Consider the following 17,552-nt stretch of genomic DNA (forward strand, 5'->3'; position numbering starts at 1 on the left):
TCTGATCTGTTCACCCAACATCTCTCTCCACACACACACACACACACGCACACGCACGCGCACGCACACGCACACGCATTCTAGTTCCCCCTTTAAGTTCTTGGTTCTTACATTCTTTATTTTTCTGTTGTACCAGAGTTGTTTTTCTAGGGTGATGGTTTGTAGTTGTGTGATTTTTTTTGGCCGCACCGTGCATCTTGTAGGATCTTAGTTCCCGGACCAGGGATTGAACTGGGGCCCCAGCCTTGAAAGCGCTGAGTCCGAGCCACTGGACTGCCAGGGAATTCCCTAGGGTTTGTAGGTTTAATCATACTCTCAAAGGGAGTTCTTTATCCCAACTGTAAATTAAATATCATTGGTTTCTTTAAAATATCAAGTAATGAATGTTATGAGTGAAGTATCATGCATTTGGACACTTAAGAGTTTCAGAAAATGGATTTTGAGATAATTAATTTGGCTATTCATAGTTTTGTTTATTTGGTTTTTTGTTCTTGGTTTTATTATGGATGGGTAACTGATCATTGGATATGTGGATTATTTCCTCCGTTATTTTACTTTTAGTTGGCTGTGTCACAGATATACAGGTATTGGGTTTGAACTTTCCTAAGTTCAAAACAAATTTATTAGAGAGGAGTTAGGCAAATGAGATCAAAATGTCATAGTGTCTATAAGAGAACATGGGCTCTGGGTCATACCACTGGGCTGTAGTCCACTCTGCCATTAGTTGGGGTGTTTGACCATGGGCAAGTTTCTGTGCTTCCATTTCCTCATCTGTTAAAGTAGGAATTAACTTGTACTTCATCGAGTTGTTTTGAGGATTTCGTTAACGCATGGAATGTGCTCAAAGCAATACATGGTAAATGGAAAAACTCAGTAAATGTTGGTTATTATTATTGCTGATAAAATTGATACTGGAACAGTGGACTTGCTAGTACTGTCCCCCAGAAGTAAGCAGACTTACTCAGCATTTCAAATGGAACCTTGAACCTTCCTCCATGATGGAGCAGAGCACAATGTTGTTCTCTGTGAGCAGGGAGGTGCTCAGAAAAGAGGGGCGAGGAGGGCTTCCCTGGTGGCGTGGTGGTTGAGAGTCCGCCTGCCGATGCAGGGGACACGGGTTCGTGCCCCGGTCCGGGAAGATCCCACATGCCATAGAGCGGCTGGGCCTGTGAGCCATGGCTGCTGAGCCTGCATGTCCGGAGCCTGTGCTCCACAGCGGGAGAGGCCGCAACAGTGAGAGGCCCGCGTACAGCAAAAAAAAAAAAAAAAAAAAAAAAAAGAGGGGCGAGGAAAGCAGAGCCTAATTCACTCCCAAACTTACTAATCGGACATCCCATTCACTTCACTGCTGTGTGCAAGAGGAATGGAGAAGCAAAAGGCCAGGAGTATTTAAGGGAAAATTCCTCTCAGTGGAAACTGGAGGTGTTTGGAAGAAGTACCTTATCTTTCTTTACCCCAGCAGGTGCCAGCCTTGGAGATTGACGGGGGAAAAAAATTGGTAAAATTCAAACCTTTTAATTTTGCTACTTAATTTTGCTACTTTTGTGAGAAAGGAGATAAAAACTTTTAGTTAACATGAAGTTTATGTTCTGTCTCTTCACCACTGACAATTCAATAAAATCTCAAGGCTATGGCATTTTTCCCCCTCTATAGGTGCTGCAGGATCACCTTATAAAAGAAACACCTGATACACTCAGTGACCCACAGTAAGTTGTATTGTTTCTGTGTAACTCAGGTTAAGTGAAACTGTGTTTCACTCATAGGTAATAAGATGATAATTTCAATGTGACATTTTTTAAAAAAGGGATGGTAAATGTTGATGTGAAAATACTTAATATAGTGCTATTTGCCAGGTGCTGTTTTAAGTGCTTTTACCTGCAAGTTGTCCCGCTATTTAACTTGAATTATCTGGGAGCGCATGTGTTTGGTTCTTTTACAAAGAGATGTTTTTTAGGTTTTTTCCACATTTGCCATTTGACAGTCATAGCAGGAACCATTTTAAGGTCTGGATGAAATAGTTGAAGAACTATGAATAGTTCTATTGTAAGAATAGTAAGATGTTCCATTTACTTTTTACTCTTGTGTTCTAATCAAACTATTAAGAGTCTGTAAGGGAAAGGACTCTTAGATGCAGTGTTATTTATTCTCTAATCATCCAATTAACTGCTACTGAGAGCAGTGTACATGCACACTTATTTCAAGCCACAACTCTTAATTTACTTTCACCTTTTATTATTTGAATAATATGTGATTAAAATTCTATGTATATTGGCATTTTGCGGGGGTTTGGCACAGGGAGAATGAATATAGAGATAAAGCAACTTTGGTAGATATTCAATGATAAAACATTTAAAATAGAAGTGCTGAATATGTAGTTTGTCTTATTCTCAATCCTTATATGTATTTATTTTCTTTTTCCATCAAGAACTATTCCAGAGGAAGAGAGAGAAGCTAAATTCTATCGGGTTGTAACTTGTTCCTTATTGGCATTGAAAAAGTTGCTTTGCCTCCTACCTGATAATGAGCTTGATTCTCTGGAGGAGAAATTTAAGTCTCTTTTATCACAGAACAAGTTTTGGAAGTATGGAAAACACAGTATACCTCAGGTATCTTAATCTTTTTTTATTTTAAGACATTCCTCTGATTCCTTTTTCTCCCCTGATCTTATTATTTTTTATTTAGGCTTCATGTTTATTGTTTAAAGTTCTGCAGACAATTTTTTTGTGGTGAGACTGAATCACCTCTCTTACTAGAATGTTCTTGTATTTTCATTTTTTTATTTAGTTGTTTGGACCTCCGATTCAGAGTTGAATCATCATCTTCCTCTGTTCATGGCACCTTAAAACTGCTGGGTGTGTGCAAGTCTCTTCCTTTTAATGTATTTATTTTTTCCCTTTTGTCTGTCTGTCTCCATTTTCCACCTCCACCAGCTGCCCGTTCTAAGTGTGATTACTGTATGTGCTTTCGTCTGTGCAGTCGATTCTCATTACTTACTGTGATTATATTCTGTGAAGTCCACGGACGCTGAATTAGTGAACACCGAAGCATCGCTCTTAGGGGAAATGCAGGCTTAGGCTCCTGTTAGTCTCTTGTCATGACATTTTTGACAGTTGGTCAGTACATAACCTTGTTTTATGTGTGTCTGTTTAAAGACACCTTATTTAATATATATTGTTGATTCACTAACTTTGAATTCCCACACCACAGCACTAGACATCATGCCTGAATGAAGTTTATCTAATTTTCTCTATTAGGCATGTCACAGCCTTTTTGCATGTGTTTTTAATTACATAAATGATACTAATGATGCTGTGTTATATTTCATCCCATTTATTGCTTTTTACTTAGTAGTGTTTTTTTTTTTTTTTTTTTTTTTGTGGTATGCGGGCCTCTCACTGTTGTGGCCTCTCCTGTTGTGGAGCACAGGCTCCGGACACACTGGCTCACGGGCCCACCCCCTCCGCGGCATGTGGGATCTTCCCGGACCAGGGCACGAACCCGTGTCCCCTGCATCGGCAGGTGGACTCTCAACCACTGTGCCACCAGGGAACCCCTTAAATTTTATACATGTACTTCTTGTTTGTTTATTTAAAGAAATATATATATATTTATTTATTTATTTATTTATTTATTTAGGCTGCGACGGGTCTTAGTTGCGGCATGCGGGATCTTTTTTTTTTTTTTTTAATTAATTAATTATTATTTTTGGCCGTGTTGGGTTTTCTTTGCTGCGCGTGGGCTTTCTCTAGTTGTGGCGAGTGGGGACCACTCTTCCTTGCACTGTAGGTGCGAAGGCTTCAGTAGTTGTGGCTCGCAGGCTCTAGAGCACAGGCTCAGTAGTTGTGGCGCATGGGCTTAGTTGCTCTGCAGCATGTGGGATCTTCCTGGGCGAGGGCTCGAACCTGTGTCGCCTGCATTGGCAGGCAGATTCTTAACCACTGCACCACCAGGGAAGTCCCAAGCTCGCAGGGTCTTTTAGTTGTGGCGTGCGAGCTCTTAGTTGTGGCATACATGCAGGATCTAGTTCCCCGACCAAGGATCAAACCCAGGCCCCCTCCATTGGGAGCACGGAGTCTTACCCACTGTACCACCAGGGAAGTCCCAGTAGTTTTTTAAAAAGTACTAAGATATTTAAATGCATTACATTCCTGTATGTATATCTGACCCATGGCTTCTAACTGATGTGTAGTACTCAGAAGTTTGCATACATTCCATTTTACCTGTTCATTCCCCCAGTGATAGACACCTTGATTGCCTTCGACTCCCTGCTCTCACAAATAAGGCAGCAGTGAGCATCTTCATTCATGTATCCCCAGATCTGTGAGAATTTCTTTTTCTGAAATTCTCTTAATTTCTGAATTGCTGAGTCAAAGAGTATAGGCGTACTTAATTTTCTGAAGTAGTGCCAGATTGCTTACCTGACTGGCTGCATTAGTCTAGGCTCAACTATCAATACATGATGACTACTATATATCCTTATACTGTAGCCAGGACCGGGCATCATTCCACTTCCTATTTTTCAGTAGTCTAATTAGGAGTTCAAATGATACCTTTCTTTAATTTTAATTACTCTGCTAACTAGTGACTTTTAACATCTCTTCATAAGCTTTTTAGATTTTTATGTTTCCTCTGTAAACTACTTATTCATATCCTTCACCCCTTTTTTTCTATTGGAGTTCTCTTTTTCTTATTTTACTGGAGTTCCTTGTATATTTTAAATATTAGTCCTTTTGTCATTTTTAGGCATTGTAAATAATCTCCCATTCTGTCACCTTTCATGTGTCCTCTTTTATAAAGAGATCTTAATTTTGATGTAATCAAAACCACTGATTTTGCCTTATGAAGGCCTTTCTCACTTTTAAGCCATAAAAATATTGTTATATTTAATAGTTATATCTTTTTAAACAGCTATATCCTTTTTTAATAGTTACATCTTTCTTAACAGTTATATCTTTTAATCTCTTTAGTTTTATCTTTTATAAGAAGTTTTTAATCCATCAATAACCCACCTTTTTATGTGGTGTTAAGTGGAGATCTAGTTACATTTCTCTTCATGTACAGTGAGCCACTTTTCCTAACATCACCTAGTTAAACTGTTCATTCTCTTCCTATTGATTTATGGTCCTGCCATTACGGTATATTAAGTTCCTATATGTTCATGAGTTTTTATCAAAACTCTATCTTCTGATCTATTAGTCTTTTTTTCTTCTTATGCGAGCACCACTGTTAAAATGACATTATGATATGTCCTAATAATTGCTCAGGTGAGGCACTCTTTTCTTCATCTTCAAGACTAAGTTGTTTTAGAACTTTATTCTTCTGTATAAATTTAAGTAAATTTATTGAATTCTTCAAAAAAAAATCTAACTGGAATTTTGATTGGGGTTCCACTGAATGATTTGGGGAGACTTGCTGTTTTTAGGTTATTGAACCTGATGTTATAATTATCTCACAATTTATTCAGGTATTTAAAAAATATCCTAGAATAACTTTTTAAACAAATTTTATTAAGTTATGATTTACATACAATAAAATGCAGTCATTTTAAGCTTACAGTTTAAGATTTGACAGATGTATACACTCATCTTCATGTACATACCCACATAACCACTACAGTTAAGAAGTAAAACACCTTTATCACCCAAAATTGGTTCCTTGTGTCCCTGCAAGTCATCCTCTCCCTTAACCTAGGCAACTATTTATCTACTTTTCTGTCACTACAGATTCGATTTGTCTTTTTTAGGTTTTCATATAAATGGAGCCATATATTACTCTGTATCTGGCTTCTTTTCTTTCCTTTTTTCTTTTCTTTTCTTGACGTGCTGCATAGCTTTTGGCATTTTAGTTTCCCAACCAGGGATTGAACATGGGCCCTTGCCAGTGAGAGTGCAGAGTCCTAACCACTGGACCACCAGGGAATTCCCTCTATGTGGCTTCTTTTGCTCAGCGTAATGTTTTTAAGATTCTTTGTTGTTGCTTGTATCAGTATTTCAAAGTGGTTATACTATTTTACACTCTTAATCAGCAGTGTATGAGATTTTTAGTTCCATATCTTTACTTCAATACTGTCCGTTGTTTTAAGTCATTCTCTTGGGTGTGGCATCGGGGATCGGCAAATTACAGCTCATGGGTCAAAATCTGGCACACCTGACCTGTTTTTGTAAATCGTTTCTGTATTGTATGTGGCTGCTTTGTGCTAACATAGCAGAACAAAGTAGTTGCAACACAGTCTGTATGGCTTGCAGAGCTTAAAATATTTGTTTTCTGGCTCTTTAAAGAAAATGTTTGCTGACCTCTGGGGTAGAGACTTTACATTATGGTTTTAATTTGCACTTCCCTGATGGCTAATGGTATTGAACATCTTTTAATGTTTTTATAGGCCATTTGTATTTTCATTTATTTATTTATTTATTTATTTATTATTTGGCCACACCACTTGGCTTGCGGGACCATAGTTCCCCAACCAGGGATTGAACCAGGGTACCAGCAGTGAAAGTGCTGAGTCCTAATCTCTGGACTGTCAAGGAATTCCCTATCTTCTCTTTTTTTGAGGTGTCTGTTTAACCCTTTTGCTCATTTTTAATTTAATATGTTGTAGTTTTTATATCTAAAATTTCAACTTGGTTTTTGTATTTTCTATTTCTTTGATGAAATTTTCTACTTTTTTAAGACTTATTTTAAGAGCAGTTTTAGGTTCACAGCAAAATTGAGGAAAAAGTACCAAGGTTTCCCATATATCTCCTGCCCCTCACATACATAGCTTCCCCCATTATCAACATCCTCTCACCAGAGTGGTACCTGTTTTTTTTTTTTTTTTAAACAGTTGATGAACCTACATTGATACATCATTATCGTCCAGAATCCATAATTTACATTAAGGTTCACTGTTGATGTTGTATATTCTATAGGTTTGGACAAATGTATAATGACATGTATCTGTTTCCTGTTTTTTCATTCATGGTTAGCATATTTTTCTTTACCTTAATGAGTATAGCTATAATAGCTGCTGTAAAGTACATGTCTGATAATAACATCTGAGATCACATTTTCTTGGCTTTCATATGTTGAGGGATTTTAGATTGTATCCTACACGTAAATATTTAGACTGCATCCTAGACGTAAATATTTAGATTGTATCCTGGAATGTTATGTTTTGGAGACAGGATTATTTTATATTGCTCCAAAGGGCATTGATGTCTTTGTGTTAGTGGGCAATCAACTTGGTTAGACTCAACAAACTCTCATGCCTGCAGTGGGCATGGTTCAAGTGTCAGCTGTAGATTTATTAGACTGTTTAAACACAGAACGTGGGGGTTCTCTTCTTTGATTCTCTTCTTTCTGGAGTTCCCTACTACTCTCTTGCCATCTTGGTTACCCTGGGCTCCTTTTCCTTGTTCTTTAATTTCCTCCAACCAGAGGGATGTCAGGCTTTCTGTTGCAGTTGTGGCTGCCCCAGTGCCTCTGTGGTGGTGACTGCATCCACCTTCAGGGCAAAACTGCACAAAATGGGAACTCAGTAGGTGTGATTGCATACTCCAAGTTATGATACCCCCTCCAAAATTTGTATTTCAGTCTTCAGAGCCCTTGGATAGTTTTTTTGTGTTGGGTTCACAGAGTCTATAGTTGTTCTTTGCAGGAAGATCAATGTATCAGTCTGTCACTACTTGATATTCTTCTGCCTATTTTTAAGTTGGGTTTTTGGTTTTTATTTGTGAGTTATGAATATGCTTTAGTTATTCTGGATACAAGTATTTTGTCAGGTAAAGTATCATGAATGTTTTATTATAGTTTGTGGCTTGCCTTTTCACTTTTTTCCATGGTTTTTGGAGAGTAGGTGTTTTAAAGTCCCAGTTATCAATTTTTTTTTTTACACTTCATACTTTTGATTTCTTATATAAGGAGTCTTTGCCTACTTGAAGGTTGCAAAGATGTTTTTATATTTTACTCTAGAAGTTTTATAGTTTAGGTTTATTTAGAGTTAATTTTTGTGTATGGCATAAAGGTGAGAGTCAGATTTTTTTCACATAGGTATCCATTTCTTGAAAGACTACCAGCTCCTCCTCACCCCACCACCCTGGCCCCTTTGGCAAAATTCAGTTCAACATATGAGATTTTCATTTTGAACTCTTACTCCGTTACATTTTATGTCTGTCTTTACACCAGTACCACACTTTCTTGATTATTACTGTTTTATGGTAAGTCCTGAAACCCTTCAACTTTGTTCTTCTTTCTCAAAATTATTTAGCCTATATTAGGCCCTTACAATCCTGGAATAATATTTTATAATATACTCCATACTGAACATGACTTCATGGTTTTTGTTACTATTGTGAAATGGGGTTCCTTTTTTGATTCCATTTTCTATTTTGTTTCTACTGTTGTATAGGAATGCTATGATTTTGTGTGTTAATTTTGTATCCAGCAACCCTTCTGAGCTCCTGTTCTTTTTTTTTTTAAATCCTTTTATTATTTACAACAATCTTTTGATAATTTCTGCCAAATTTGTTCTGATATATTGTTTTTCTTTTAACATCTTTATTGGAGTATAATTGCTTTACAATGTTGTGTTAGTTTCTGCTTTGTAACACAGTGAATCAGCTATACCTATACATATATCCCCATATCTCCTCCCTCTTGCATCTCCATCCCTCCCACCCTCCCTATCCCACCCCTCTAGGTGGTCACAGAGCACCAAGCTGATCTCCCTATGATATGCGGCTGCTTCCCACTAGCTATCTATTTTACGTTTGGTAGTGTATATATGTCCATGCCACTCTCTCACTTTGTCCCAGCTTCCCCTTCCCCTTCCCTATATCCTCAAGTCCATGCCTAGTAGGTCTGTGTCTTTATTCCCGTCTTGCGCCTAGGTTCTTCAGAACTTTTTTTTTTTAATATTCCATATATGTGTGTTAGCATACGGTATTTGTTTTTTTCTTTCTGACTTACTTCACTCTATATGACACACTCTAGGTCCATCCACCTCACTACAAATAACTCAATTTCGTTTCTTTTTATGGCTGAGTAATATTCCATTGTATATATGTGCCACATCTTTTTTTTTTTACATTTTTTGTATTAGTTTCTGCTTTACAACAAAGTGAATCAGTCATACATACACATCTGTTCCCACATCCCTTCCCTCATGCATCTCCCTCCCTCCCACCCTCCCCATCCCACCCCTCCAGGCGGTCACAAAGCACCGAGCTGATCTCCCTGTGCTCTGCGGCTGCTTCCCACTATCTATCTACCTTACGTTTGGTAGTGTATATATGTCCATGCCTCTCTTTCGCTTTGTCACAGCTTACCCTTCCCCCTCCTCATATCCTCAAGTCCATTCTCAAGTAGGTCCGTGTCTTTATTCCCGTTTTACCCCTAGGTTCTTCATGGCATTTTTTTTTAAATTCCGTATATATGTGTTAGCATACGGTATTTGTCTTTCTCTTTCTGACTTACTTCACTCTGTATGACAGACTCTAGGTCTATCCACCTCATTACAAATAGCTCAGTTTCGTTTCTTTTTATGGCTGAGTAATATTCCATTGTATATATGTGCCACATCTTCTTTATCCATTCATTTGTTGATGGACACTTAGGTTGCTTCCATATCCTGGCTGCTGTAAATAGAGCTGCAATGAACATTGTGGTACATGACTCTTTTTGAATTATGGTTTTCCCAGGGTATATGCCCAATAGTGGCATTGCTGGGTCATATGATAGTTCTGTTTTTAGTTCTTTAAGGAGCCTCCATACTGTTCTCCATAGTGGCTGTATCAATTTACATTCCCACCAACAGTGCAAGAGGATTCCCTTTTTCCACACCCTCTCCAGCATTTATTGTTTGTAGACTTTTTGATGATGGCCATTCTGATCGGTGTGAGATGATATCTCATTGTAGTTTTCATTTGTGTTTCTCTAATGATTAATGATGTTGAGCATTCTTTCATGTCTTTTTTGGCAATCTGTATATCTTCTTTGGAGAAATGTCTATTTAGGTCTTCTGCCCATTTTTGGATTGGGTTGTTTGTTTTTTTGATATTGAGCTGCATGAGCTGCTTGTAAATTTTTGAGATTAATCCTTTGTCAGTTGCTTCATTTGCAAATATTTTCTCCCATTCTGAGGGTTGTCTTTTCGTCTTGTTTATGGTTTCCTTTGCTGTGCAAAAGCTTTGAAGTTTCATTTGGTCCCATCTGTTTCTTTTTGTTTTTATTTCCATTTCTCTAGGAGGTGGGTCAAAAAGGATCTTGCTGTGATTTATGTCATAGAGTGTTCTGCCTATGTTCTCCTCTAAGAGTTTGATAGTGTCTGGCCTTAGGTCTTTAATCCATTTTGAGTTTATTTTTGTGTATGGTGTTAGGGAGTGTTATAATTTCATTCTTTTACATGTAGCTGTCCAGTTTTCCCATCACCACTTATTGAAAAGGTTGTCTTTTCTCCATTGTATATTCTTGCCTCCTTTATCAAAGATAAGGTGACCATATGTGCATGGGTTTATCTCTGGGCTTTCTATCCTGTTCCATTGATCTATCTTTCTGTTTTTGTGCCAGTACCATACTGTCTTGATTACTGTAGCTTTATAGTATAGTCTGAAGTCAGGGAGCCTGATTCCTCCAGCTCTATTTTTCTTTCTCAAGATTGCTTCAGCTACTCAGGGCCTTTTGTGTTTCCATACAAATTATAAAATTTCTTGTTCTAGTTCTGTGAAAAATGCCAGTGGTAGTTTGATAGGGATTGCATTGAATCTGTAAAGTGCTTTGGGTAGTATAGTCATTTTCACAGTGTTGATACTTCCAATCCAAGAACATGGTATATCTCTTCATCTATTTGTATGATCTTTAATTTCTTTCATCAGTGCCTTATAATTTTCTGCATACAGGTCTTTTGTCTCTCTAGGTAGGTTTATTCCTAGATTTTATTCTTTTTGTTGCAATGGTAAATGGGAGTGTTTTCTTGATTTCACTTTCAGATTTTTCATCATTAGTGTTTAGGAATGCAAGAGATTTCTTTACATTAATTTTGTACCTTGCTACTTTGCCAAATTCATTGATCAGCCCTAGTAGTTTTCTGGTAGCATCTTTACGATTCTCTGTGTACAGTGTCATGTCATCTGCAAACAGTAACCGCATTACTTCTTCTTTTCCGATTTGGATTCCTTTTATTTCTTTTTCTTCTCTGATTGCTGTGGTTAAAACTTCCAAAACTATGTTGAATAATAGTGGTGAGACTGGGCAACCTTGTCTTGTTCCCGATCTTAGTGGAAATGGTTTCAGTTTTTCACCATTGAGGACGACGTTAGCCGCGGGTTTGTCATATATGGCCTTTATTATTTTGAGGAAAGTTCCCTCTATGCTTACTTTCTGCAGGGTTTTTATCATAAATGGGTGTTGAATTTTGTTGAAAGTTTTCTCTGCATCTATTGAGATGATCATATGGTTTTTCTCTTTCAATTTGTTAATATGGTGTATCACATTGATTGATTTGCATATATTGAATACTTGCATTCCTGGGATAAACCCCACTTGATCATGGTGTATGATCCTATTAATGTGCTGTTGGATTCTGTTTGCTAGTATTTTGTTGAGTTTTTTTTTTTTTTTTTTTTTTTGCTGTTACGCAGGCCTCTCACTGTTGTGGCCTCTCCCGTTTTTGGAGCACAGGCTCCGGACGCGCAGGCCCAGTGGCCATGGCTCTCGGGCCCAGCCACTCCGCGGAATGTGGAATCCTCCCAGACGGGCCACAAACCCGTGTCCCCTGCATTGGCAGCCGGACTCTCAACCACTGCGCCGCCAGGGAAGCCCTTGTTGAGGATTTTTGCATCTATGTTCATCAGTGATATTGGCCTGCAGTTTTCTTTCTTTGTGACATCTTTGTCTGGTTTTGGTGTCAGGGTGATGGTGGCCTTGTAGAATGAGTTTGGGAGTGTTCCTCCCTCTGCTGTATTTTGGAAGAGTTTGAGAAGGATAGGTGTTAGCTCTTCTCTAAATGTTTGATAGAATTTGCCTGTGAAGGCATCTGGTCCTGGGCTTTTGTTTGTTGGAAGATTTTTTTTTTTTTTTTTTAATTTTTGGCTGTTTTGGGTCTTCGTTTCTGTACAAGGGCTTTCTCCAGTTGCGGCGAGTGGGGGCCACTCTTCATCGCGGTGCACGGGCTTCTCACAGTTGCAGCCTCTCCCGTTGTGGAGCACAGGCTCCAGACACACAGGCTCAGTAGTTGTGGCTCACGGGCTTACTTGCTCCGCAGCATGTGGGATCTTCCCAGACCAGGGCTCTAACCCGTGTCCCCTGCGTTGGCAGGCAGATTCTTAACCTCTGCGCCACTGTTGGAAGACTTAGTCACAGTTTCAGTTTCAGCACTGGTGATTGGTCTGTTCATATTTTCTATTTCTTCCTGGTTCAGTCACGGAAGGTTGTGCATTTCTAAGAATTTGTCCATTTCTTCCAGGTTGTCCATTTTATTGGCATTGAGTTGCTTGTAGTAATCTCTCATGATCCTTTGTATTTCTGCAGTGTCAGTTGTTACTTCTCCTTTTTCATTTCTAATTCTGTTGAGTTGAGTCTTCGCCCTTTTTTTCTTGATGTCTGGCTAATGGTTTATCAATTTCATTTATCTGCTCAAAGAACCAGCTTTTAGTTTATTGATCTTTGCTACCATTTCCTTCATTTCTTTTCCATTTATTTCTGACCTGCTCTTTATGAATTCTTTCCTTCTGCTAACTTTGGGGTTTTTTTTGTTATTCTTTCTCTAATTGCTTTAGGTGTAAGGTTAGGTTGTTTATTTGAGATGTTTCTTGTTTCATTTTTTAAAAAACTTATTTATTTATTTATTTATTTATTTATTTATGGCTGTGTTGGGTCTTCGTTGCTATGCACGGGCTTTCTCTAGTTGCAGTGAGTGGGGCTACTCTTGAGCGGGAGCTACTCTTCGTTGTGGTGTGCGGGCTTCTCATTGTCCTGTTTTCTCTTGTTGCAGAGCACCAGCTCTAGGCGTGCAGGCTCAGTAGTTGTGGCACTCGAGCTTAGTTGCTCTGCAGCATGTGGGATATTCCCAGACCAGGGCTTGAACCCGTGTCCCCTGCATTGGCAGGCAGATACTTAACCACTGCATCACCAGGGAAGCCCCTGTTTCTTGTTTCTTAAGGTAGGATTGTATTGCTATAAACTTCCCTCTTAGAACTGCTTTTGCTGCATCCCATAGGTTTTGGGTCATCGTGTTTTCGTTTTCACTTGTTTCTACGTACTTTTTGATTTCCTCTTTCATTTCTTCAATGATCTCTTGGTTATTAAGTAGTGTATTGTTTAGCCTCCTTGTGTTTGTATTTTTTACAGATTTTTTCCTGTAATTTATATCTAGTCTCATAGCATTGTTTTCGGAAAAGAATCTTATTTAATACGATTTCAATTTTCTTAAATTTACCAAGGCTTGATTTGTGACCCAAGATAAGATCTCTCCTGCAGAATGTTCCATGAGCACTTGAGAAGAATGTGTATTCTGTTGTTTTTGGATGCAGTGTCCTATAAAGATCAATTAAGTCCATCTTGTTTAATGTATCATTTAAAGCTTGTGTTTCCTTATTTATTTTCATTATGGATGATCTGTCCATTGGTGAATGTGGGGTGTTAAAGTCCCCTACTATGATTGTGTTACTGTCAATTTCCCCTTTAATGGCTGTTAGTATTTGCCTTATGTATTGAGGTACTGCTATGTTGGGTGCATAAATATTTACAATTGTTATATTTTACTCCTGGATTGATCCCTTGATCATTATGTAGTGTCCTTCTTTGTCTCTTGTAATAGTCTTTGTTTTAAAATCTATTTTGTCTGATATGAGAATTGCTGCTCCAGCTTTCTTTTGATTTCCATTTGCATGGAATATCTTTTTCCATCCCCTCACATTCAGTCTGTATGTGTCCCTAGGTCTGAAGTGGGTCTCTTGTAGACAGCATATATATGGGTCTTGTTTTTGTATCCATTCAGCCAGTCTATGTGTTTTGGTTGGAGCATTTAATCCATTTACATTTAAGGTAATTATTGATATGTATGTTCCTATTACCATTATCCAAATTGTTTTGGGTTTGTTATTGTAGGTGTTTTCCTTCTCTTGTGTTTCTTGCCTAGAGAAGTTCCTTTAGCATTTGTTGTAAAGTTGATTTGGTGATGCTGAATTCTCTTAGCTTTTGCTTGTCTGTAAACCTTTTAATTTCTCCATCAAATCTGAATGAGATCCTTGCTGGGTAGAGTAATCTTGGTTGTAGGTTTTTCTCCTTCATCACTTTAAATATGTCCTGCCACTCTCTTCTGGCTTGCAGAGTTTCTGCTGAAAGATCAGCTGTTAATCTTATGGATTCAATCCCTTGTTTGTTATTTTTCCCTTGCTGCTTTTAATATTTTTTCTTTGTATTTAATTTTTGATAGTTTGATTAATATGTGTCTTGGCGTGTTTCTCCTTGGATTTATCCTGTATGGGACTCTCTCTGCTTCCTGGACTTGATTAACTATTTCCTTTCCCATATTAGGGAAGTTTTCAACTATAATCTCCTCAAATATTTTCTCAGTCCCTTTCTTTTTCTCTTCTTCTTCTTGTACCCCTATAATTCGAATGTTGGTGTGTTTATTGTTGTCCCAGATGTCTCTGATAGTGTCCTCAATTCTTTTCATTCTCTTTTCTTTATTCTGCTCTACAGTAGTTATTTCCACTGTTTTGTCTTCCAGGTCACTTATCCATTCTTTTGCCTCAGTTTTTCTGCTACTGATCCCTTCTAGAGAGTTTTTAATTTCATTTATTCTGTTGTTCATCACTGTTTGTTTGCTCTTTAGTTCTTCTAGGTCCTTGTTAAACATTTCTTATATTTTCTCCATTCTATTTCCAAGATTTTGTGTCATCTTTACTATCATTATTCTGAATTCTTTTTCAGGTAGACTGCCCATTTTCTCTTCATTTTTTAGGTCTGGTGGGTTTTTACCTTGCCCCTTCATCTGCTGTGTGTTTTTCTGTCTTCTCATTTTGCTTGACTTACTGTTTTGGGGTTCTCCTTCTTGCAGGCTGCAGGTTCGTAGTTCCCGTAGTTATTTTTGGTGTCTGTCCTCAGTGGCTAAGGTTGGTTCAGTGGGTTGTGTAGGCTTCCTGGTGGAGGGGACTGGTGCCTGTGTTCTGGTGGATGAGGCTGGATCTTGTCTTTCTGGTGGGCAGGTCCACGACTGGTGTTGTGTTTTGGGGTGTCTGTGACCTTATTATGATTTTAGGCAGCCTCTCTGCTGATGGGTGGTGTTATGTTCCTATCTTGCTAGTTGTTTGGCATAGGGTGTCCAACACTGTAGCTTGCTGGTCGTTGAGTGGAGCTGGATCTTGGTGTTTAGATGGAGATCCCTGGGAGATTTTCGCCGTTTGATATTACGTGGAGCTGGGAGGTCTCTTGTGGACCAGTGTCCTGAAGTCGGCTCTCCCACCTCAGAGCCACTGGCCTGAAGTCTGGCTGGAGCACCAAGAGCCTGTCCTCCACACGGCTCAGAATAAAAGGGAGAAAAAAAAGAAAGAAAAAAAGAAGAAGATAAAATAAAATAAAGTTATTAAAATAAAAAGTAATTATTAAAAAAACTTTTTAAGTAATTAAAAAAAAAAGGAAAGAAAGAAGAGAGCAACCAAACCAAAAAAGAAATCCACCAATGATAACAAGCACTAAAAACTATACTAAGAAAAAAAAAAACAAAAACGGACAAACAGAACCCTAGCACAAATGGTAAAAGCAAAGCTATATAGACAAAATCACACATGGAAGCATACACATATACACTCATGAAAAGAGAAAAAGGGGAAAAAAAATATATATCGTTGCTCCCAACGTCCACCTCCTCAATTTGGGATGCTTCGTTGTCTATTCAGGTATTCCACAGATGCAGGGTACATCAAGTTGATTGTGGAGCTTTAATCCACTGCTCCTGAGGCTGCTGGGAGAGATTTCCCTTTCTCTTCTTTGTTCGCACAGCTACCGGGGCTCAGCTTTGGATTTGGGCCTGCCTCTGCGTGTAGGTCGCCTGAGGGCATCTGCTCTTCGCTCAGACAGGACAGGGTTAAAGGAACAGCTGATTCGGGGGCTCTGGCTCACTCATAGTGGGGGGAGGGAGGGGCATGGATGCTGGGCGAGCCTGCTGCGGCAGAGGCCAACGTGACGTTGCACCAGCCTGAGGCGCTGTGCATTCTCCCGGGTAAGTTGTCCCTGGATCACGGGACCCTGGCAGTGGTGGGCGGCACAGTCTCCTGTGGTGTGGAGAGTGACCTATGCTCGCACACAGGCTCCTTGGTGGCGGCAGCAGCAGCAGCCTTAGCGTCTCATGCTTATCTCTGGGGTCTGCGCTGATAGCTGTGGCTCAAGCCCGTCTCTGGAGCTCCTTTAAGCAGCACTCTTAATCCCCTCTCCTCGCGCACCAGGAAACAAAGAGGGAAGGAAATGTCTCTTGCCTCTTCGGCAGGTCCAGACTTTTTCCCAGACTCCCTCCCGGCTAGCCGTGGCACACTAACCCTTTCAGGCTGTGTTCACGCCGCCAACCCCAGTCCTCTCCCTGGGATCTAAGCTCCGAAGCCCGAGCCTCAGCTCCCAGCCCCGCCTGTCCCGGCGGATGAGCAGACAAGCCTCTCGGGCTGGTGAGTGCCGGTCGGCACCGATCCTCTGTGAGGGAATCTCTCCGCTTTGCCCTCCGCACCCCTGTGGCTGCGCTCTCCTCCATGGCTCCAAAGCTCCCCTCTTCCGCCACCCGCTGTCTCCACCAACGAATGGGTTTCTAGTGTGTGGAAACCTTTCCTCCTTCACAGCTCCCTCTTACTGGTGCAGGTCCCGTCCCTATTCTTTTGTCTCTGTTTATTCTTTTTTCTTTTGCCCTAACCCGGTACGTGGGGAGTTTCTTGCCTTTTGGGAGGTCTGATGTCTTCTGCCAGCGTTCAGTAGGTGTTCTGTAGGAGTTGTTCCACATGTAGATGTATTTCTGGTGTATCTGTGGGGAGGAAGGTGATCTCCGTGTCTTACTCCTCTGCCATCTTGAAGCTCCTCCTCCTCCTGTTCTTATCATTTGTGTTTAGCTTTTCTTTTCCTAAATTTTTTTAAAATTTATTAATTAATTAATTTTTTGGCTGCTTTTGGTCTTCATTGCTGCGCGTGGGCTTTCTCTAGTTGCTGCGAGCGGGGGTTATTTTTCATTGCAGTGCGCGGGCTTCTCATTACGGTGGCTTCTCTTGTTGCAGAGCATGGGCTCTAGGCACGCAGGCTTCAGTAGTTGTGGTGCACGGGCTTGGTTGCTCCATGGCATGTGGGATCTTCCCAGACCAGGGCTGGGACCCATTTCCCCTGCACTGGCAGGCAGATTCTTAACCACTGTGCCACCAGGGAAGTCCTGTCTTCAGATTTTTTGGAATATTTTTTATAGCCTTTTATTTTGCTATGATTATAAACAGTAATTTGGGTTACTTTCTAGTTTCTTTTTTCCCCTTTTCTCTGCATTAATTAGGTCTCAGTACCATGTTGAATAGAAGTGGTGGTAGCTTGAATCCTTTTCTTGTTTCTTACTT

General features: G+C 39.6%; 1 protein-coding gene across 2 annotated transcripts in view; it reads left to right on the top strand.

The window, feature by feature from the left end:
- Nucleotides 1-17,552, top strand: part of LTN1 (listerin E3 ubiquitin protein ligase 1) — a 66,902-nt gene that overhangs the window by 8,105 nt on the left and 41,245 nt on the right. For both annotated transcript variants that reach the window (XM_081234755.1, XM_081234756.1), the window contains exons 5-6: nucleotides 1,654-1,706; nucleotides 2,426-2,606. In XM_081234755.1, the coding sequence (XP_081090881.1) occupies nucleotides 1,654-1,706; nucleotides 2,426-2,606 (234 nt within the window). The remainder of the gene's footprint in view (nucleotides 1-1,653; nucleotides 1,707-2,425; nucleotides 2,607-17,552) is intronic.

This window comes from Mesoplodon bidens, assembly GCF_964165515.1.
Source record: "Mesoplodon bidens genome assembly, chromosome: 5".
In the NCBI taxonomy this organism is placed as follows: Eukaryota; Metazoa; Chordata; class Mammalia; order Artiodactyla; family Ziphiidae; genus Mesoplodon; species Mesoplodon bidens.